This window comes from Solanum lycopersicum, chromosome 12, assembly GCF_036512215.1.
Source record: "Solanum lycopersicum chromosome 12, SLM_r2.1".
In the NCBI taxonomy this organism is placed as follows: domain Eukaryota; kingdom Viridiplantae; phylum Streptophyta; class Magnoliopsida; order Solanales; family Solanaceae; genus Solanum; species Solanum lycopersicum.
The window spans coordinates 7,790,982-7,814,569 of NC_090811.1; the positions used below are offsets into that span (position 1 = coordinate 7,790,982).

The 23,588-nt window shown below is 36.5% G+C and overlaps 2 protein-coding genes across 2 annotated transcripts in view; one reads left to right on the forward strand and one right to left on the reverse strand.

Moving 5' to 3' along the window:
- Positions 1–1,150: 1,150 nt before the first annotated feature.
- The window catches only part of LOC101253458 (pre-mRNA-splicing factor ATP-dependent RNA helicase DEAH1), a 29,202-nt gene continuing 6,764 nt past the window's right edge, over positions 1,151–23,588 (reverse strand). Inside the window, exon 5 of the mRNA XM_019211317.3 lies at positions 1,151–1,448. The gene's annotated coding sequence lies outside the window, so the exon portion shown is untranslated. The remainder of the gene's footprint in view (positions 1,449–23,588) is intronic.
- LOC138340187 (uncharacterized) lies at positions 7,344–9,488 on the forward strand. Its single transcript, XM_069291879.1, has 3 exons — positions 7,344–7,705; positions 8,176–8,407; positions 9,117–9,488. The coding sequence occupies exons 1-3, from the start codon at positions 7,344–7,346 to the stop codon at positions 9,486–9,488; spliced, it is 966 nt and encodes a 321-aa protein (XP_069147980.1).

Genomic DNA, 23,588 nt, shown 5'->3' on the forward strand with positions numbered 1-23,588 from the left:
GTCAAAGAAAATAAGTCACATTCTATCTATCTCATTAATTTAAGGGAAAATGTTTGATATACCCTTCAACTTTGCAATTTAGAGTTGATATACTTCTTGTTATGAAAGTGACACAAATATATCTCTACTACTATACAAATAATTCACATATACCCCTTTCCTCTAACAGAAGAGAAAAAATAATTTTAATATAACTTTTTAATTCTTTTTTGAAAAGATATAATACATATTGGATATGTTTGATCTTCTTCACACATTTTTTTGTTTTCACTATTAATTTAAATTTATTATTTTGACTGTCAAATTTATTTATATTTCACTATTTTTCTTGCAAAATTTATTATAGATAACCCATTTTTTTTTACAAATACAAAAACTGAATTACAATTTAGCCATAAAAGATTAGTCTCAAACCTTTTCTTTCACTAAAGAATGAAACAAAAAAAAAACTCAAATAATGATAATCAAAAGAGACAAAAAAAAATAATTTGATTATTAAAAATATACCTCTAATAGAAGTAAACAAATTAATTTTAATTATTTTCTTGACAAAAATATAATTCATATGGGTATATTTGATCCTCCTCACATTTTTTTTTTACTTTTTTGCTTAAATGACTAAATTAAGTTTATTATTTTGATGGTCAAATTTATTTATGTTTCATTAATTTTCTTGCAAAATTTATTATAGATGCCACAATTTTATTTTATTTTTACAAATATAAAAAATTACAATATGTCCGCAAAACTATAAGTCTTAAATTATTTCCTTTACACTAAAGAATGAAAGAAAGAAAAAAGAAACTCAAATAATGATAATCAAAAGATACTAAAAATAATTCATGTATGAATAATATTAAAATGTACCTTGATTTTTGCTAAAAGAATCATATATACCTCTATATAATTTTTTTTTAAAAATTGAAGTCCAAAAACAATAATTAAAACTATTTTTTTCACTTTAATTAGATGAAGGGTGTATGTAAGCTCCTTTTGAAACACTAATGTCATGACCCGAGTCTACACCCTGGACTAGGTCGACACTCGAAAATCATTGTTGGCCCCAAACAAGCCCTTATCATGATTGACTACAAACGGAAAACTAAATCAAGCATACAAAGCTTAAAAACTGAATAAAAATTCATGAAACTTTAATACAAAACTTTAACTCAAAATAAAACTTTAAATAATCAAATACATTCAACTCGCCCCAAATAGGCAACTTAAGTCTTTAAAACATTTAACAAAATAAATGAACAGACTTCTCAAACTCTACAGTCTATTTATGAAGCCTCTAAATGACTATGATGAAAGTCGGGACAAGACCCATGACCTCCTAACAACTAAAAGTAAATGGAATCCTCTAAAATCAAGGAGGCTCACCATAACTAACTTGAACTCCATGTGATATCAATAAAGTTCCTATTGATGATCCTGAATACCTGGATCTACATCATGAAAGGATGCAGGTCAAATGACTCAATACGTGGAATGTACGAGCATGTAAGGAGAATTCTAAAATAAAACATAAGATTGAACATGATTCAACTAAACTCAAAGAATACTCAACAGTACTCAAAACTACTTAAACATACTCAACTCAGTAGTACTCAAGGATAAGATACTCAACTCAGCAAAGCAAATGTAACACTTCGAAAATCTAAGACTTGTTCTAGAGCCTAACATAAGTGTTAAAAGGTTTAGACACTGTTTTAAGGTCTATTTTAATGAATATAAGTCATTTAGGAAGTTTAGAAATCAAAACGTCAAAGAACGTCCATGACATCCGAAAAACTAGTTTAATGAGGTGCTAGTGTGCCTTAATCTGTTTGTCTAGCTTTTAGGAGTCGAAAAAACACGTATTAGAGTTAGTTCATAGTCGAAACGTCCGAGCACGACCCCCCAAGGACCAACAAAGGGCCATTGAGGAGGACCCTTACGATTTGGCAAGAGGCTACAAAAGGCAATGTTCGTAGACGGTTGCCATCAACGAATCGTATGTCAATCGACGGAGCGTTGATTGCCTCCATCGATGAACACTTAGAAAAATTGGACAAGGCCTGTTTTGGACCAGTCTCTGAACTCAAATATGGACCAACAGGACAGTTGGTCCGTGGCCCGTCGATTTACAAATAGGGCGTGGGTCGGGGTTTCGTCTGTGAGGATTGTTTTTGCTGCACATTTTAATCTAATTCATTTAATTATTTGGCTTAGTTAGGAGGTTAATTAGGGGTTAGGTGAGGTCTAATTAAGTTAATTAACAACCTATATAAAGACCCTAAGTTCATTACACTAACCAAAGCCCTCATAATTCCCTAACCCATAACTCTCTTCCTTATCTCTTCTTTCTCTCTCTAGTTGAAAAGCCCCATTGAAGACCAAGATAGATGTGGATTCAAAGTATAAAGTTTCTCCATCAATCTTCATCAAACAATAAAGTATGAGATTCCTTTAACCTTTGAGACCTCTTTCCTAAAAGGGTTCCATCAAATTGATTTCAAAAGTTGAGTTTTCATATGGGACTTTTCCAATCTCGAAATTGATCTTATGAATTTATTTTTAATGATTTCTGTTGAATATTATGAATATATTAACATGTATTTTAACTCAATTATGTTATTTCTTGATGGATTGGTCTAGTTTGTAGAAGATGACCTATTCCCCTTAACCCTAGGTTATGATCTTGATATGAATTGTGTTATGTTGGTTCAATTAAATTTGTTATTGGTTGAATTAGTACTAGACGATGATATCGTATCAATTATGAATAGATTAGGGTGAATTATAGTCTTATCATGCTAGTTCTTGAGTAATTGATCTAGATTATGACTTTGACCTAAGTCTCTTTACTTAATCTATGAACTAGTAATAAATTGTGATGTAGTGTTTCAATTAGCCTTGTTATCATGTTGGTTATTGTCCTATGATGATATTACACCCTTATTAGGTTGAGTTAAAGGGTTTAGGGTAAGACATTGATGATGGATTGTGAATAAGACTTGGTAAGTCTTGTGATCCTTATTCTTTACTTCAATTATGGTTAATTGTGATTAAGTCATGATGTTGTATTGGAGTATATATTGTATTAAGACTTATAGGGTTGGTATGATGTTGGATTGAAATATCTTGACTATGGTTTGTGAGATGTTGGCAAAGATGTAATGTTATAAGGATGGTGATAATTTACCAATGTGTCTTATCATGATGTGAATATGTTAATGTGCTAACCTCACTTATATGGATTGTAATGAAAGTACAATACTCATGAAATTCTTATTGAGCTATGATTATGATGATGTTTATATAAGGGATAGACCATATGACCTACATTAATCTATGATGATTAATAAAGGTATTAAAGACATTTCAAAATGGACTCTAGCTTAGCACCGAATAAATTAGAGTGAGGAGTGTCTCTTCCCACATAGGTAAGGTAGGATCACTAATGTACTCTTGAGATTGGAGACTCAAATGCATGTAGCATAAGGAGGGTCCCAACTATATCTCCTAGTTCTTGAACTATGTTGCCCACATAGGAATACTAGCTAGTGGATCCACGTAGTTTCTATATATGTTCATGTTTTGGTACTACCTTGGCAAGTAGTCTGCCTTCTTTCAGTGTAGGGTTCCATGACACCGATTCTACATTAGATCATGTGTTCTATGTCGGTTAAGGCAAGATGTTCCCAAAAGGTAAAATGAACTAAAGGATTGAACTCTAACTAAGATGACCTAAGGGGTTTAGCGTAGTCTAGGTATGGGTATGAGAGTCTACCTATACATTGCACTAGTTAGCCTTAAGAGAAGTCTAAGGATAATGTTCTTGTGTATGTATATTCTTACAAATGTAAATGATATGTATATAATGATCTTACATGTTAATGACACTATGTGATGTTGATTACTCTTATGAACATGTATTTGGTCTCTATTGCTAAAGTATGATATTATGTACTCTTAATGTTATGTTAGTTGAAGTTGGACACTGGTTGTGGTTCTTGCTAGAATTTACTTCATTAAGTAAGGTTATGGGACTTTGCTTAGTCATTGCACAATTGGACTTAAAGAGGGTCATAAATAATTGTCTTGCTTTGGTTATGATTGAAATGTACTCTTATTTATGCTTATTGAAGTTATAACTTGATGATGGAGTTTCTTAGCTATGAGTTCAATTATATAATATATAGGTTGACTTGATTAGAGTTAGCATTTTTGGTCTTGTGATGTACATGGCTATGACTTAATGAATATGTCTTATTGATTGGTATGGTCTTCTTGTAAATGTATAATTGCATACTTTAATAAAATGTCCTCTTTTAGCATGATTTTCATTATATATATGCATATGGTCTCATACTTAGTACAAGTGGTGTACTAACACCATTTTCTCCCTTTCCCCCCGATATTTAGGTTCCTGTTGTTGAAGGGCTTTTGAGACGACTTTAAAGGAAGACTTGGAATTCTCAATCATCCAAGTTGGGTAGGTCCTCACTTTATGAGGCAATGCCACTATCAATCTTATGAAGTTGTTTAGTTTTAAGACTCTTATGCTCTTTCCTTTTTCGTTTGAGTATTAAATATTGTATGACCTATATGTGGTCTTTTTTCATTGACGTATGGGCTAGGCCCAAATTATTAGACTCTTGTTAGATGATTATGAGATGAGACATGTATTTGAGACTATGTTATATTTTTATATCTATGTGCAATAAAAGTAGAAGACTAAGTAATCTTCTTATACGAAGGTTCTATGTATACTCGATATAAGTATTATATGTATGTAGAGGTCTATGTAAACCTCACTGTAGAAGTAATGAAAAGTTTTTAAAATTTCTGCATTTTAACCTATGATTGTAATGATGTAAACTAAAAGGCTAGTCTTAATCCTCAAAGAGGATGATGACGCCGATTACGTCTGGGGGTGCTGCCCGGATGAGACAAACTTGGTATCAGAATATGAGGTTGAATATCTTTGAGTCGATGTCTCTCTTAACCACGTATATGTAAGTTTGGATTCATAATTGTGAAGCTCGCCACACTTATGAATAGGAATCTATGTGATGCTTAAGAAACTCACTTTCTTGGAAGTCCAATATTGTGCCTTTTGAGTTTTGAATCTAAGTGCTTTTAGTATATAATCCTCTTATATTGATTATAGGCATTGAATACTTGAAGAAAAGCGACACAAAGACTTGACTAAGATATTGCTAATGCGGGAGTTCCTCCCCGTGGCGATCAAGTCCTTCATCTTGAAGAAGATGTTAATAATGACCAAGTTCCGGTCGATCCTCCTTCTTTGATGAATGTTGCCATAAGGGTTGCCCTTTTCTAAATGTCCCAAGCCATTACCACTCAAGCACAAGACACCACTACTCAAGCTCAAGCCATGATGACCCATGCTAATAGGTAGGTTGTACCCCAAGCAAACCAATAAGTTGTACCATGGCCTCCCGTTTGAGGAATTTCAATAGAATGAATCACCCTACTTTCTATGGGTCCAAGGTTGAAAAAGTCCCCTTAGAGTTCATTAATGAAATCTACAAGATCCTCTATGCTATGGGGTTGACTACTAGTGAGAAGGCCGAGTTAACCACTTACCAACTGGCCCAAGCTTGTACGTCCAATGGAGAGACAATAGGCCTTTAAAGGGTGGACCAGTGACTTGGGAAGTTTTCAAGAAGGCTTTTCTTGATAGATTCTATCCTAGGGAGAAGAGAAAATCCAAAGTGGTGAAGTTCATCAACCTTCGTCAAAGAGGAATAACAGTTCTTGAATACTCTTTGAGATTCACTAAATTGTCAAAGTATGCTTCTTCTTTGGTTTCCGATCTTAGAGATAAAATGAATCGATTTGTGATGAGAGTGTCAGATGACTTACAAGAGGAATGTCATTCGGCTATGCTACATGACAATATGAACATTTCTCATCTCATGGTTCATGCTCAATAAGTGGAAGAGGCAAGGCTAAGAGGAAGAGTAGAGATGCCAAAAGGGCAAGATCTTTTGATAGTGGTTTTTCAAAGGGTAGACTTAATATCCAAGACAAGCCTAGGTTCAAAAAGAGGTTTTCTAATCAAGTTCCTTCCAATTTCCCTAAGGCTAGGGATGATAGGTTGTCTAACTCTAAGTTTGAAAAGGGTAGGGATAGTAGCTCACCAACCAAGAAGCCAACTTGTGAAAAGTGTGGCAAGAAGCATTTTGGTGAATGCCTTAAGGGAACGGATAATTGTTTTGGTTGTGGTAAAAGTGGGCACAAGTTTTGAGATTTCCCAAATGAGAAGGGGCAAAACAAGGAGAAAGGGCAAGCAAGTGGTTCTAATGATGCTCCGAAGAAGAATCGCTTTTATGCACTTCGCTTAAGAGGTGAGCAAGAAACTTCTCCCTATGTGGTGACCGGTATGTTGAAAGTTTTCTCTATTGATGTATATGCATTGCTTGATACGAGCTCTACTTTATCTTTCGTTACTCCTTCGATATCTAAGCAGTTTGAGATTTTACCCGACATTCTAAATGAAACTTTTATAGTAACTACCCCGGTGGGTCAATTAGTGGTTGAAAAAAATGTGTATAGAAATTGTCCTATAATGTTGCCCAATAGAGTGACTCATGTTGAACTAGTAGAACTTGATATGCTTGATTTTGATGTCATATTGCGTATGGATTGCAATGCTTGCTTTGCCTCCGTAGATTGTAGAACAAGGTTGGTGAAGTTTAACTTTCCAAATGAGCTTGTTTTAGAGTGGAAAAGGGGAAATTCTATTCCTAGAGGTCGTATCATTTCTTGTTTGAAAGCTTGTAAGATGATCTCTAAATGGTGTTTATACCATATTATAAAAATCCAAGATTTAGACTCCGAAATTACTCCCATTGAGTCGGTCCACGTAGTGAGGGAATTTCTGGAGGTCTTTCCTAATGATCTTCTCAGTATTCCTCCTGAGTAGAAAATTTATTTTGGTATCGACTTGTTACCGAATACAAATCCCATTTCAATTTCTCCTTATTAGATGACTCCAGCCGAATTGAAAGAATGGAAGGCTCAACTCAAGGATTTACTAGATAAGGGCTTCATTAGACCTAGTATTTCTCCATGAGGTTCTCCAGTTTTGTTTGTGAACAAGAAGGATGGTTCCCTTATAATGTGCATTGATTATCTCTAACTTAATAAAGTCACTATCAAGAACAAGTATCCTCTCCCTCGGATTTACGACTTGTTTGATCAACTCCAAGGGGCAAGCTACTTCTCTAAGATTGACTTGAGATCGGGGTATCACCAACTTAGGGTGAGAGGTGAGGATATACCAAAAATGACATTTTGGACTAGATGGTCACTATGAGTTCTTAGTAATGTCCTTTGGTCTCATTAATGCCCAGGCGGCATTTATGGATCTCATGCATAGGGTATTTCGAAGTTACCTAGATTCATTTGTCATTGTCTTTATTGACGACATCTTGGTATATTCGAAAAATGAGGGTGATCACATGGACCATCTGAGGGTGGTGTTACAAGTTCTTAAAGAGAACCAACTATTTGGCAAGTATAGAAAATGTGAGTTTTGGTTGAGTTCGGTGGCGTTTCTTAGTCATATAATCTCTAGTGAGGGAGTTGAGATTGATCCAAGAAAGACCGAGACGGTCAAGAATTGGCCTAGACCATTGACTCCAACCGACATTAGGAGTTTCTTGGGTCTAGAGGGTTATTATCGGAGGTTTGTGGATGGTTTTGCGTCCATTGCATCTCCCTTGACTATTTTGACCCAAAAGAGTAAGAAATTTGAGTGCTCAGAGGCATGTTAGATAAGCTTCCAAATCTTGAAGTATATGCTTACTTTCGCTCCAATGTTGACTTTACCGGAGGGTACCAAGGGTTTCGTTGTATATTGTGATGCATCCCGAGTGGATTTCGGGTGTGTGCTTATGCAACATGGGAAGGTAGTAGTCTATTCTTCTACACAACTTAAGGTACATGAAAGAACTATCCAACTCATGATCTTGAATTAGCGGCCGTGATATTTTCCTTGAAAATATGGAGACATTACTTGTATGGTGTTTATGTGGATGTGTATACCGACCACAAGAGTCTCTAATATGTTTTTACTCAAAAGGAGTTGAATCTCCGACTAAAATGGTGGTTAATATTGTTGAAATATTATGACATGAGTGTTCTTTATCACCCCAGAAAGCCCAATGTGGTAGCAGATGCTTTGAGTCGTTTGTCCATAGGAAGTATGTTCCATATGGAGGAAGCCAAGAGAAACTTAGTGAAGAAGGTTCACAGGTTGGCTCGTTTAGGGATTCAGATTGAAGATTCTCCTATAGGTGGTATAGTGGTACATCATAACTCCGAGTCGTCTTTGGTGGTTAAGGTGAAGTCCAAACAACACCTTGATCAACCATTGATGGAGTTGAAGGTATCGGTTCTTGGCAAGATTAATGAGTCATTCTCCTTGGGGGGGGGTGTCTTGAGGTATCAAGGAAGGTTGTGTGTTCCCAATGTAGATGGTTTGAAGAACCAGATTCTTGAGGAATCTCATGGGTCCTGTTACTCATTCATTCGGGTGCTACAAAGATGTATCATGACCTTAGTGAAGTGTTTTGGTGGAAGGTTTGAAAAAGGACATAGTAAAAGTTGTTGCTAAGTGTCCAAATTGCCAACAAGTGAAAGCCGAACACCAAAATTCGGGTCGCTTACTTCATGAAATCCAAGTTCCCACTTAGAAATGGGAAGACATAAATATGAATTTTGTGGTAGGTTTTCCTCGGACACAAAAACAATATGACTCTATATGGGTGGTTGTGAATAGGTTGACCAAATCCGCTCATTTTATTCCTGTCAAGTCTATGTATTCGGCGGAGGATTATGAAAGGATCTTTATAGATGAAATTGTGTGTCGCCATGATATTCTGTTATCCATCATATCATATAGGGGTGCACAATTCAAATTTAGGTTTTGGAAGTCATTCCGACAAGGGTTGGGTACCAAGGTGAAGTTAAGCACCGCTTTTCATCCTCAAACGGATGGTCAAGCGGCGCGTACTATTCAAGCCCTTGAGGATATGCTTAGAGCTTGTATCATTAATTTCATGGGAAATTGGGATAAGCATTTGCCTTTGGTGTAGTTTACTTATAACAATAGTTACCATTCATCTATATCTATGGCTTCTTATGAATCCTTGTATAATAGGAGATGTAGATCTCCAATTGGATGGTTTGAAGTGGATAAGTCTTCAATTTTGGGTCCCGATTTGATTTATAAGACTTTGGAAAAGGTTCATATCATAAGGAATCAGTTGCAAATAGCCTATAGTCGGAAAAAGTCTTATATCGATCATAGGAGAAGGGAATTAGAGTTTGAAGAAGGTGATAAGGTGTACTTGAAAATTTTGTGTATTAAAGGGCTGGTTAGATTTGGCAAGAAAGGGAAGTTGAGTCCTCGTTATGTAGATCCCTATGAAATTCTGCAAAGAGTTGGTAAGGTTGCATATGAGTAGAGGTTGCTAGTGAATTGACTTTGGTTCATCCGGTTTTCCATGTTTCCATGCTTATGAAGTGTATCAGTGATCCCGAGTCTATTCTTCCTATTGAGGGTCTTAGTGTGAAGGATAACCTCTCCTATGAGGAGGTTCCAGTTCAAATCATTGATAGGCAAGTAAAGGGGTTAAGGAACAAGGAGGTGATTTTCGTAAAGGTGTTATGGAAGAATCACCTAGTTGAGGGTGCGACATGGAAGGCCGAGGCCGACATGAAGTCCCTTTACCTTATTTATTTGATAACTAAGGTTAGTTATTCCTATTAATAAAGAAAAAATTGAATAGAATCGAAGTTGCTTGATTTTTGGTGAAGTTTTGCAAATATATGCATTTATGGTGTCATTGCAGTAAGGTACAATGAAATGTACCTTTGACTTGAAATTTTGCAATTTTGCTTGTTTGAGTTATGTTGTGCATTTTAATATGGTGAGTCTTTATGAAATTATATGGAGCATGTTAGTAAGTTGAACTTTGGCATAATTGACTCATGTTAGGTGTGTTGAGCTCATGTTGTTGTTGTGAGAAGGAAATTCCTCATAATGTGACTTTGAGCCTTATGTGTGGTAGTTGAAGTTTTGAATTGCCTTGTGTAAATGATATTATTGATGTTGTAACTCATGTTTTCATGTATTGTTTATTGGTTGGGCTGCTAGTCTTGAGTCTATTCCTTCCTTTCAAAAGATTTTAGTATCACTCGGGATAAATGTTCCTACGGAATGAGGGGATAATGTAATAATTCGAAAATAAAAGACTTGTTATAGATCCTAACATAAGTTTTAGAAGGTTTAGACACTGTTTTAAGGTCTATTTTAATAAATATAAGTCATTTATGAAGTTTAGAAATCAAAATGTCAAAGAATGTCCATGAAGTTCGGAAACTAGTTCAATGAGGTGCTCGTGTGCCTTAACCTATTTGACTAGCTTATAGGAGTCGGAAAATGATGAAAATAAGTGGAAGGGTGTCTTCCACGTATTAGAGTTAGTTCATAGTCGAAACGTTTGGGCATGACCCCCCAGGACCAACTAAGGGCCCTTGAGGAGGACCCTTGCGATTTGGCAAGAGGCTGCCAAAAGGCAGTGTCCATAGATGGTTGCCATCAACGAATCGTGTGTCAATCGACAGGGCGTCAATTGCCTCCATCAATGAACACTTTGAAAAACTGGACAAGGCCTGTTTTGTACCAGTCTCTAAACTCAACGGACCAACAGGACGGTTGGTCCTTGGCACGTCGATTGACAAACGGGGTGTGGGTCGGGGTTTCGTCTGTGAGGACTGTTTTTGGTGCACGTTTTGATTCAATTAATTTAATTAGTTGGCCTAGTTAGGAGGTTAATTAGGGGTTAGGGGAGGTCTAATTAAGTTATTAACAACCTATATAAAGACCCTAAGCTAAGTATATAACCTAAGCCCTCATAATTTCCAAACCCAAAATTTTCGTCCTTCTCTCTTCTTTCTCTCTCTAATTGAAGAACCCCATTGAAGCACAAGATAGAGGTGGGTTCAAGGGCTGCAAAGGGTAAAGTATCACCATCAATATTCATCAAGAAATAAGGTATGATATTTCTTTCACCTTTGAGACCTCTTTCCTCAAAGGGTTCCATCGAATTGATTTCAAAAGTTGAGTTTTCATGTGGGTCTTTTCCAATCTCAAAATTGATCTTATGAAATAATTTGTTTATATTTCATTTTGGAAATTTTAAATATATCAACATGTATTTTGACTTAATTATGTTATTTGTTGATGGATTGATCTAGTTTGTAGAAGATGACCTATTCCCTTTAACCCTAGGTTATGATCTTGATATAAATTGTGTAATGTTGGTTCAATTGAATTGGTTACTGGTTGAATTACTACTAGATGATGATATTGTGTCAATTATGAATATATTAGGGTGAATTATAGTCTTATTATGCTAGTTCTTGAGTAATTGAACTAGATTATGACTTTGACCTAAGTCTCTTGTCTTAATCTATGAACTAGTAATGGATTGTGATGTAGTGTTTTAATTAGCCTTGTTATCATGTTGGTTATTGTTGTATGATGATACTACACCCTTATTGGGTTGAGTCAAAGGGTTGATTGTAAGACATTGATAATGGATTATGAAGGAGACTTTCTAAGTCTCGTGATCCCTATTCTTTACTTCATATCGTTAATTGTGATTAAGTCATGATGTTATATTGGAGTATGTCTTGTATTAAGATTGATAGGGTTGCTATGATATTGGATTGAAATGTCTTGACAATAGTTTTTAAGGTGTTCACTAATATGTAATGTTATAAGGATGGTGATAACTTACCAATGTACCTTATCATGATGTGAATACGTTAATATGCTAAACTCACCTATATGGATTGTAATGAAAGGACAATACTCATTCAATTCTTATTGAGCTATGATGATTATGTTTATACAAGGGATAGATCCTATGACCCACATTAAGCTATGATGATTAATAAAGATATTAAAGACATTTCAAAGGGACTCTTGCTTAGCACCGAGTGAACTAGAGTTAGGAGTGTCCCTTCCCACATAGGTAAGGTAGGATCACAAATGTACTCTTGAGATTGGAGACTCAAATGCATGTAGCTTAAGGAGGGTCCCAACTATATCTCCTAGTTCTTGAACTATGTTGCCCCCATATGAGTACTAGCTAGTGGATCCACGTAGTTACTATGTTCATGTTTTGGTACTATTTTGGCAAGTAGTCCACCTTATTTCGGTGTAGGGTTCCATGACACCAAATTCCATATTAGCTCATGTAATCTATGTCGGTTAAGGCAAGATATTCCCAAAAGGCAAAATTAACTAAAGGATTGACCTCTAACTAAGATGACCTAAGGGGTTTAGCGTAGTCTAGGTAGGGGTATGAGAGTCTACCTATATATTGCACTAGTTAGCTTAAAGGAAGTCTTAGGAGGATGTTCTTATGTATGTATATGCTTACAAATGTAAATGATATGTATATGATGATCTTACATGTTAATGGCACTATGTGAAGTTCATTACTCTTATGAACATGTATTTGGTCTCTATTGCTAAAGTATGATATTATGTACTCTAAATATTATGTTATGTGAAGTTGGACATTGGTTGTGGTTCTTGATAGGTTTACTTGCTTAAGTAAGGTTATGGGACTTTGCTTAGTCATTGTACAATTGGACTTAAAGAGGGTCATAAATAATGGTCTTGCTTTGGTTATGATTGAAATGTACTCTTATTCATGCTGTTGAAGTTACAACTTGATGATAGAGTTTCTTAGCTATGATTTCAATAATATAATATGTAGGTTGACTTGACTAGACTTAGCATTGTTGGTCTTGTGATGTACATGCCTATGAGTTAATTAATATGTCTTATTGATTGGTATGGTCTTCTTGTACATGCATAAATGGTTTCAAAGGAATTTGCATATTTGAACCTTTTTAGCAAAATTTCATGATATGGTGCATACGGTCTCATACTTAGTACAAGTGGTGTACTAACCACATTTTCTCCCTTTTTCCCCCAACATTTAAGGTTCCGGTCGTTGAAGGGATTCTGAGACGTCTTTGAAGGAAGACTTGAAATTCTCAATCATCCAAGTTGGGTAGGTCCTCACTTCCGAGGGCAATGTCACTATCAAGCTTATGAAGTTGTTTAGTTTTAAGACTCTTATATTCTTTCCGTTTTCGTTTGAGTACTAAATATTGTATGACCTATATGTGGTCTTATTTCATTGATGTATGGGATAGGCCCAAATTATTACACTGTTGTTAGATGTTTATGAGATGACACGTCTATGCGAGACTATGTTATACTTTATATATCTATGTGCAATAAAAGTAGAAGACTACGTAATCTTTCTATACGAAGGGTATATGTATACTCGATATAAGTATTATGTGTATGTAAAGTCTATGTAAACCTCACTGTAGAAGTAATGAAAAGTTTTTAAAATTTCCGCATTTTAATCTATGAATGTAATGATGTAAGCTAAGAGGCTAGTCTTATTTCTCAAAGAGGACGCCGGCGACGTTTATTTCTGGGGGGTGCTGCCCGGATGTGACAAACTTGGTATTAGAACATGAGGTTGAATATCTTTGAGTCGATGTCTCCCTCATCCACGTATATGTAGCTTCGTATTCATATTTGTGAAGCGCGCCACACTTATGAATAGGAATCTATTTGATGCTTAGGAAACTCTCACTTTCTTGGAAGTCCAATATCGTGCTTCCAGAGTTTTGACTCTACATGCTTTTAGCATCTAATCTCTATGGAGATCATGTGGATGTGTTCACTAATCATCTCTATCTTTAAAAAGGTGAAGTCACTAAGCTAAATTGACCATATCTTTGCCCTCTCCCCCATAACAAGCCTGAAAAAGACCTTTGAGATTTTTGTAAATCTAGGTGGCATGATGATTAAAATATAGGCAAACCTATGGGTTGAAACATGATTGCATTTCTCTTTGAGAATGTGAGAGTTTGTGTCCTAAACTACAAAATACAGTTTTTTCAAGATATAGAGATGATTGGTGAACACATGCACATGATCTTCACAGAGATTGTGTTTCCATATCTTCTTCGATAGAATCAACCACTACCAACTCTAAATGCAAGTTAGGTAATTCTTCTCATCAACCTTAAGTTTCCTAGAAGCATATGTTATTACCTTAACATTTTACATCAACATAAAAACCAAGACAAATTATGGAGGCATCACAATACATAACAAGACCATCTTAACTGTTCGGTTAAGTCAAAATTGGGGCTGAAGTAAGTCAAGTGTTGAATTCCTGAAAACTCTTCTCACAAGCTTCAAACTAGTAAAAATCCATTTTTTTCTGATTCAAGGTAGTCAAAGGAGAAGTAATAAAAGGAAAATCCTTCCACAAAGCGTCTATCATAACTCATAATATCTGAGATAGAAAGAGGTATATTCTAGTTTTTAGGTGTCTCAGTCTTCTTAGGATAAAGTTGAATGCTTTCTCCTGAGACTATATGGCTAAGAAATTCTAATGACCTCAACAAAAATTAACATTTTCTAAACTTATCAAATAACTGACGGTCCTTGAAAATTTTCAAATCAATATTCAAACAATCGACATGCTCATCCTCATTACAAGAATAGATCAAGATGTCATTGATAAACATAATAAAGAACATATCCAAATGTTGCTTGAACACATTGTACATCAAACCAAAAAAATCTAATGCAAAATTCGTTAGTCCAAAAGACATAATTGATAATTCATAGTGACCATACCAAGTCTTAAAGGTTACCTCTAAAATATCACACTCTCTAACTTTAAGCCACTGATGTCCCGGTCTAAGGTCAATCTTCAAAAAGAACCTAGCTTGTTGAAGTTGATCGTACAATTTGTTAATCCTTGGGATGGGATACTCATTCTTTATTGTAACCTTTTTTCAACTGTTGACAATAAATGCATATCGTAATATAACCATCTTTCTTATGAACAAATAGAATGGAGCACCCCATAAAGAAATACTTACACTTTGTTTGGATCATTGTTTCATAATGTTGTATTGTATTGTACTATATTGTATGGTAGATACAATGTTTAGCTATATTGTATTGTTTATTGTTGTTTAGTAACATTTTAATTCTTTAGTTTGAGTGTATCGTACTGTATTGTAATTTATAAATTTACTTGATTATCCTTAATTATTCTAGGGTAGGAGGCTTGAATAGGTTTAAATAATTAAGGTAAAGGGTAAAATAACATTTTGAAATATGATCTAAAGATATAATTGAAAAAAAAATTAAGCAACAATTGGAACACACCAAATTGGTTGTTCCATAAAATAGGGGTTTTCATTGTTACATAACAACAAAATTTAAAAATACAGTACAATACATTTAAGTAACAATCAAAACAAACATTATAGGTATAGTAACGATACAATACAATACAATGGATAACAATGATCCAAAAAAAGTGTTAGTCTAACAACCTTTATCCAAATGGTCTTTTAATTGATCTTTCAGCTATTAAGCTCAACTGGATCCATTCTTTAATGAGGAATGGAGATATGCTGGGTATCGAGAAGAAGTTCAATTCCAAAGTCCATTTCCCTTTAGGAAAAAAATCCTAAAAGATCTTTGGAAAACAATTTCGTAAATCATTCACAACAAATGGACTCAAGAGTAGGGATTTCAAAATTCATATTCCTTATAAAATTAGATGATAGATGCAACTTTTACAAATCATCTTTATGTCCTTAGTGCACGAGATAAACTGACCTATAGGCACTAAAGTACTACCCTTCCACTTTATGATTAGGTGTAATACATAAATGTGTCCTTTAACTTAGCCTCATTTCACATTTATGACCTTCAACTTTGGATACGCACAAGCAGACATTTAATCTTATATAAAGTTGAACAAGTAGACACAGTCCTACATGGAACAATACACATAGGACACTAATGGGGGACAAAAAATTCAACGTAGGATGTCATTATAGGACATGTGGGTCTATTTGTTCGACTTTATACAAGTTTAAGTATCTACATGTTGAAGGGTAATTGAATCCAAGTTAAAAGGCATATTTATGTAATACTTCATTTGGAAAACTGAAACTTAACAACTCTATTTCTACATTTAATAGAGACATAAAAAGCATCAAGTCATTCTATACTAAGAATACATTGAAATTAAACATGTCTAACTCTACTAGATCATACCAAGCAATTTCTTTTAACCCGTTTGCTAAAAGTGAATCACTAACATAAGTAGAGACTAATAAGGGTTTAATAGATTTTGGCTCTGACATCAAATTTCATAACAACATAAGGAGTTACAAGAAAAGTGTGGCTCCTAGGTATAACAAGTCATAAACATCAAACTGAAAGAATTGTAACATACCAATGACCACATTAGGGGAAACCTCTTGATCTTGTCGAGTCTAAAGAGCATAAAACCTATCCTAACATTTTCCTCCACCAGAACTTTATGAAGTACCTGACTAAGTCGGGTGACCTAAAGAAGCACTAAGCTGAGTCTACTAATGAATGTATCTACATATTTAGAAGTCGATGGACAATCTTCATTCTATGACCAGTCTTACCACAACCATAGAATCCACTAATACTGTCTAAACATTCTCCTTAATGTATCTTTCCATACTTCACACAAATGGAAAAAAACGTGCACTAGAACACTACTATGAGACTTAGAGTTCAGGACCCATACTTATTGAACTTAGGCACCTAAGCACTAACAAAAGATGGGTTCGGGACTGAATACCTCTATCTAAACTAAGAACGATCATCACCACCAGATCTCTGATGACAGTAGTCAACACTATTGGTTCGAGCCCCTCTTAGTGTTCCTAGAATTCTCCTTAAGCTTCTATTTGTCAATTTGTTGAGCAAGAGTCATCAACCTAGAAATATCTATCTCCTTGATCCACATAGCGATTCTACACTATTTCACAGTCATCTCCGAGACACAAGAAACAAGCTCACTCATATAGGCCCTAGAGTCGGCTAGCATAGCCGAAGTAAACTTGGAGAGTTAGTGAATTTCAATGCATACTCCTTCAAACTTATATTCTCTTGCCTCAAGTTAATGAACTTGGAGGCCATGTGAAGCAACCACAAGGTTTTAAAGATAATGATTAACCAAGTTATGCTCCAAGAGCATAGTATGAAAGGTCATCCAAGTTTCTTCTTTAAAAATGGCCTTAAAAGAAGAAAAACCGACACTAGTGTTTTTGAAATCTCAAGGAAAAGAATCTGCTAATCATCCAAGTATATATCGATGATATTATATTTGGAGCAACTTCTGAGGTAATGTGTGAAGAACTTGTTGCACTCATGGGGGGTGAGTTGAGATGAGCATGAACGTAGAATTAAGTTTCTTCGTAGGATGCAAATAAAACAAACTTCAAAGGGAACCTCTATCTATTAAGAAAAACTTATCAAAGAACCACTGAATGAGTTTCAAATGATAGATGCCAAGTCTATTGATACTCCCATGGGAACCAACTCAAAGATGGATAGCGACTGACTTGGTCCAAGTATGAATAAGACCATGCATAATGGAATCATTGTCTCTTTGTTATATCTTACTGCTAGCAGACCTCACATTATGTTCAATGTTAGGATGTGTGCAAGATTCCAAGATCATCCTAAGGAATCAAACTCAATAGCTTCTAAGAGGATCTGAGATATTCAAAGAAAATAGGGGACCCTTTCACTTTTAGTTAAATCTCCACTTTCTATTTATATTTGCTCAGAACTCTCTAGCCTGCTTCATACTGCTTAAGTCCTAGTTATCTAGAAAAGACTCTCCCTCTTTCTTCATCTCCTACAAAGTATTGAAAATGTCTATACCATTTGTTCCTACTGCCCAAATGATGAAGATTGTACATGGAGTTGACCCATCAGATTTTGCCATTCCTTTGGAACAAATCATTCCCTCGAACAGTAGATCAATCATTCCTCTGGTCGAAAGAAAATCATTAGTTGCTGTTGTAGTTTTTCTTAATCCCTCTTCAACTATTCCTACAGTTGAAGCATGTTGAAATCTCTCTCTTGAGAATCCTTACCAACCCGTCGACGAAGCTCTTTCAAAAGAAGCCCTTATGTCTCGATTAGATACCCTTAACCTGAATGAATCTCAACACTCATCTCCCGAGGTATGATTTAAGTGAGACGCTCGATTTGTGAGTGAAATCCTTGCCAGCATTGAATCCCAACCTGTCCCTACGTATTCTACAGTTTTTGAGCAATATTTTGAAGGAGACTTGCCAAATGACAGGACTGATAAGTCAAACATTCTTGCGGCCTCAGAGGAACTTGTTGTGAAGAGTTTGACTCAAATGAAGGAAGACCCAAGACCTCCATTTTCTGATGAAGGTACTGGAATTTCTGAGTCATCCACTATGAATCCAGTTCCACTTGACAAAACCCCTTGACTAGGTTACTAATGCATTACCAGAGTAAGTTGAAGCATGAAATGAGGATGATGATGATGATAATACAACATTGATAAGAAATACGAGTAAAAAACAAACTCCAACATAGTTCATGAGTCAGCAAAGTTTATTTCACATGTTGCTTTTGAAGAAAAAAGTGTATGAAGATGACAATGACAAAACCCTTAGGAAGAGTATGCATATAAGAATGTCTCCTTCTCCAAAGGAAAGGAAAATGTTATAGAGGAGATAGAGAAGAAGAGAAAGATGTACCCCACCAAGTGTTCTACTCAAAAACTCATGAGTAGCGTTATGGAATCGAACAGAGAGAATTAGAAGGCACCAGCAATGATTGTGGAAGGGGACCATGTGCCCTAGTTAGATTTGATTAGGAAAGCAGAAACAAAGTACGATGATATGGATGTTGCAGTCGAAAGCATACTTGAACATAAAATCTTCCAAGTCTTCTAAGACACGGAAGAATCGCTCTTAGAGAATGAGCCCTCTGAAAAGGAAAAAAGAAACAACAAAGAGGAAGAGAGAAGAATCGTATCCAAAACTTGTTGAAAACTCAGATGTTGAATCACATATGGGAGCTGGTTCAAGTGGAAAAAAGAAAAAAGTGGACAAGGAACTGATGCATGAATAAAGGGTTTAAAATTCTAAAAACCCAAAGAGTTCTAAATTGATAAACCTGAAATTAGAGATAAACTAGGAATGAAGCACCTGGATGATGTCGAATTGCATGATTAGTCATGCCTGTTCTGTTAGGATCGAATTCACGCACACACACTAGATGAATGGAGAACATAAGAACTTTCAAGAGAAAGAAATGAGAGATCTAGAGAGAGAAAGAGAAAACTCAATATTTCGTGGTAACACCCCGTGAGTAAACTTCCACGGCGGTGAGGTATATTTATATCAATAAATCAGAGTATTTTTTGTTACAGAGAATAAATAGGAAAACCTAAAATAGAGAATAAATAGGAAAACCTAAAATTAATCAGGCTCCACTACCTAACAATTTTCCCACTTGGAGACTGACTCAGTCATCAAAAAAATACATTCTCAAAAAAAATCTCTTCATCATCAACATCTTTACCGCACCGCAACATCTGTAGTAACAATTACAGAAGACCAACCGAGGTTTTACATAACCTCAGTTTCCCAACATCAACACATTTCGTCAATATGTCTGCCGGGTTCTTTGCACCCTCTATCTTCTCCAAGCACATATCACCATCCTCCACTGCCCTGCGAGTGAAATGGTATCGCCTTCTAATGTGCTTTGTCTTCGAATGATAGACTGGATTTTTCACCAACTGTATGGCACTCTGGCAATCTGAGTAAAGAATCTTCTCGCTCTACTTCTTGCCCAATTCCTCAAGATAATCTGCCAACCATATCATCTCTTTCCCAGCTTCAGCTATTGGCACATACTCAGCTTCAGTAGATGAAAGAGAAACACACTTCTGAAGATTGGACATCCAACTCACTGCTGTTCCGCCTATGGTGTAAATGTACCCAGATGTACTCTTGCTCGATTCAACATCCCCACCAAGATCAGCATCCACAAAACCCTGTAGAGTCACCTTGCCTTTGCCAAAAAAAAGTGAAGTACTGGATGTACCTCTCAGATATCTCAGAAGCCACTTCACAACTTCCCAATGCTCTTTCCTAGGGTTCGCCATGTACCTGCTAACTACTCCCATTGCATGTACTATATCAGGTCTAGTACAGACCATAGCATACATCAAACTACCAATTGCTGAAGCATATGGAACAAGTTCCATGTGATCACGCTCCTCGGCAGTCTTGGGTGACTGCTCCTTTGACAATTTAATGTGATTTTCCAATGGAGTAGTCCTGGGTTTAGCATCATTAACCCTGAATCTGCGCAGTACCTTCTCAATGTACAACTCCTGAGATAGATTTCAAGTGCCAGCAGATCTATCCCGAGAAATCTTCATCCCCAAAATCTGTTTTGCTGGACCCAAATCATTCATCTCAAATGCTGCAGACAACCTTGTCTTCAGATTGTTAATCTCCTTTATACTAGATCCTGCAATCAACATATCATCCACATACAAGAGTAGAAAGACATATGAATCAGTGTATTTCTTTAAGTAACAACAAGGATCTTTTTCAGCTTTGCAGAATCCACTCTTGGTCATGAAGGAGTCAAATTTCTTGTACCACTGCCTTGGCGCTTGCTTTAGTCCATACACGCTTCTGGTGAGCTTGCACCCCATGTGTTCCTTTCCTGGAACCACAAATCCTTCCGGTTGCTGCATATAGATCTCTTTGTCTAGATCTCCATGTAAAAACGCTATTTTTACATCCATTTGCTCAAGATGCAAATTCTCCGATGCAACAATACTCAACAGAGTTCGAACAGAGGTTAACTTCACAACAGGAGAAAATATTTCAGCATAATCAATATCTTCCCTTTGTGAATATCCTTTAACCACTAAACGAGTCTTGAACCTTCTTTTGCCATCTGGTTCAGTCTTGATTCTGAACACCCACTTGTTCAGCAAAGCTCTCTTCCCTGCAGGTAACTCAGTTAACACCCATGTGTCATTCTTCTAAAGTGACCTCATCTCATCATCCATGGCTTGCTCCCACTTGATCGAATCCTCCACCTGTAGGGCCTCATCAAAAGACTCTGGGTCCCCCTCATCAGTCAGCAATAGATAGTGTAATGAAGGTGAATACCTATCTGGTGCCCTCATGGATCTGGATGATATCCTTAACACCTGCTCAGGTGTAACTTGTTCCACTTCAGATTCTTCAGTAGGAGTTGGTTGAGTATCTGCTTCGACATCTCTGGGGTTACTCTTCTCCAACTCAACCTCAACTCCCACTTGCTTTGTAATCTCTAGAACCTTCTAATCTTTGTCCTTGTACAAGACAGACTCATCAAATGTCACGTCGCAATGTCCCAAGATCTTTTTGTTCTTGTCATCCCAAAACTTGTAACCAAACAAATTAGAACCATAGCCTATGAAGTAACACTTCACAGCCTTGGCATCAAGCTTGTCTCTCTTTTCTGGATTAACATGAACATAAGCAGTGCAATCAAAAGTCCTCAAGTGTGAGTACTTGAGTTCTTTTCCTGTCCACACCTCCTCTGGAATCTTGAACCCTAAAGGAACTGACGGTCCCCTGTTGATCAAGTGTGTAACTGTGCTCACAGCATCCGCCCAAAGTGTTTTGGGAAGCCCACACTATATCCTCATACTCCTTGCACGCTCATTCAATGTTCTGTTCATCCTCTCAGCAATCCCATTTCGCCTTGCCTTACCAGGAACTGTTCTCATCAATCTGATTCCCTCAGCTGCACAGAATGCCTTGAACTCTGATTTGTCATACTCTCCTCCATTGTCAGACCTTAGGCATTTGACTTTCACACCGGTCTGATTCTCAACTTCAGCTTTTCACTTCTTGAAAGTTGCAAACACATCTGACTTATGCTTCAAGAAGTAAACCCATACCTTCTTGCTGAAATCATCAATGAAGGTAACATAGAATCTGGATCCTCCAAGTGATGATACTAGAGATGGTCCCCAAACATCTGTATGGACCATTTCCAACCGCACTTTCTTTGGCTCTCTAGGAGTCTTTGTGAAGCTTACTCTATTCTGTTTGCCCATAACACAGCTCTCCCAAAGACTCATATCAACAGACTTCAGACCCTCTAATGCTCCTTTTGCAACCAACATCTTCATTCCTTTAGTACTCATGTGTCCAAGTCTGTTGTACCACAGACATGAACCGGAAGCACCTTCAGCAACAGCGCCATATTTATACACCCGGCAGTGGTGTACAAGGTTCCAGATTTGGTGCCACGAGCTACTACCATAGCACCTTTCACGATCTTCCACGAACCTTTCCCAAACTCTGCTGCATATCCCGTTCTATCCAACTGACCAACAGAGATCAGATTTTTCTTGATCCCAGGAATATATCTGACATCCTCCAATGTCCACTAGTTTCCCCAGGTGGTCTTTATGCAAACATCCCCCTTTCCTTCAATCTCTAAGGCTTTATTGTCAGCAAGATATACTTTTCCAAAATTTCCAGATTTGAAGTTTTGGAACAACTCCTTGCTTGGAGACGAATGGAAAGATGCACCAGAATCCAAAATTCATGATTCAACCGGGCTATTCACACTAAGGATTAGAGCATCCCCAATGTCCTCTGCTGAATTTACAGAATCATTGTCATCTCCAAATTTCTGATTCTGTTTCTTCTTTGGCTTTGTACAGTTCGTCCGAAAGTACCCTTTTTCTCCACAGTTCCAACAAGTCACGTTTGATCTGTTAAGTGATTTTCATCGATTCTTTGATTTTGATCGACCATGTTGATTTTGGACTTTCGTCTTACTTCTCCCCCTTCGATCAACGCTGAGAGCACTGCCTGATGAATCTCCCACTTCTCGTTTGCGAATACTTTCGCTAAGAACAACATCACGGATTTCATCAAACTTCAGTTTCTCAGATCCACGAGAACTGCTAATTGCAGCAACAACAGTATCCCAAGACTCGAGCAGATATGACATCAAAATCAACACCTTAATTTTATCTTCGAAATTAATATCCACAGAATTGAGTTGACTCACAATCATATTGAACTCGTTTATATGATCAGAAACGGATCCAGTTTCAGACATCTGTAAATTGAACAATCTACGCATCAAATATACCTTGTTCATAGCTGATGGTTTTTCATACATGTTTGACAGTGCCTTCAACAGACCGGACGTAGTCTTCTCCTTCACGATGTTGAACGCCACGTTTCTTGACAAAGTCAACCGGATCAACCCTAGAGCCTGGCGATCCTTGAGTTTCCACTTCTCCTCCGTCATGTATTCCGGCTTCACCCCGGTCAACAGTTCGTGAAGATCTTTCTGGTACCGATAATCTTCGATCTGCATCTTCCAGAAACTGAAATCGGATCCATCAAACTTCTCGATTCCAAGCTTCGAACTATCCATCTTCTGTGATCGTGTTGAATCTCCTTAGCTCTGATACCAGTTGTTAGGATCGAATTCACGCACACACACTAAATGAATGGAGAACACAAGAACTTTCAAGAGAAAGAGATGAGAGATCTAGAGAGAGAAAGAG

Coding starts and splice junctions, on each gene's coding strand:
- LOC138340187 (XM_069291879.1), top strand. CDS start 7,344: ATGTCCTTTGGTCTCATTAATGCCCAGGCGGCATTTATGGATCTCATG. Junction 7,706..8,175: donor CTAGAGGGTTATTATCGGAG/GTTTGTGGATGG, acceptor TTATCACCCCAG/AAAGCCCAATGTGGTAGCAG. Junction 8,408..9,116: donor AACCATTGATGGAGTTGAAG/GTATCGGTTCTT, acceptor CCTTTGGTGTAG/TTTACTTATAACAATAGTTA.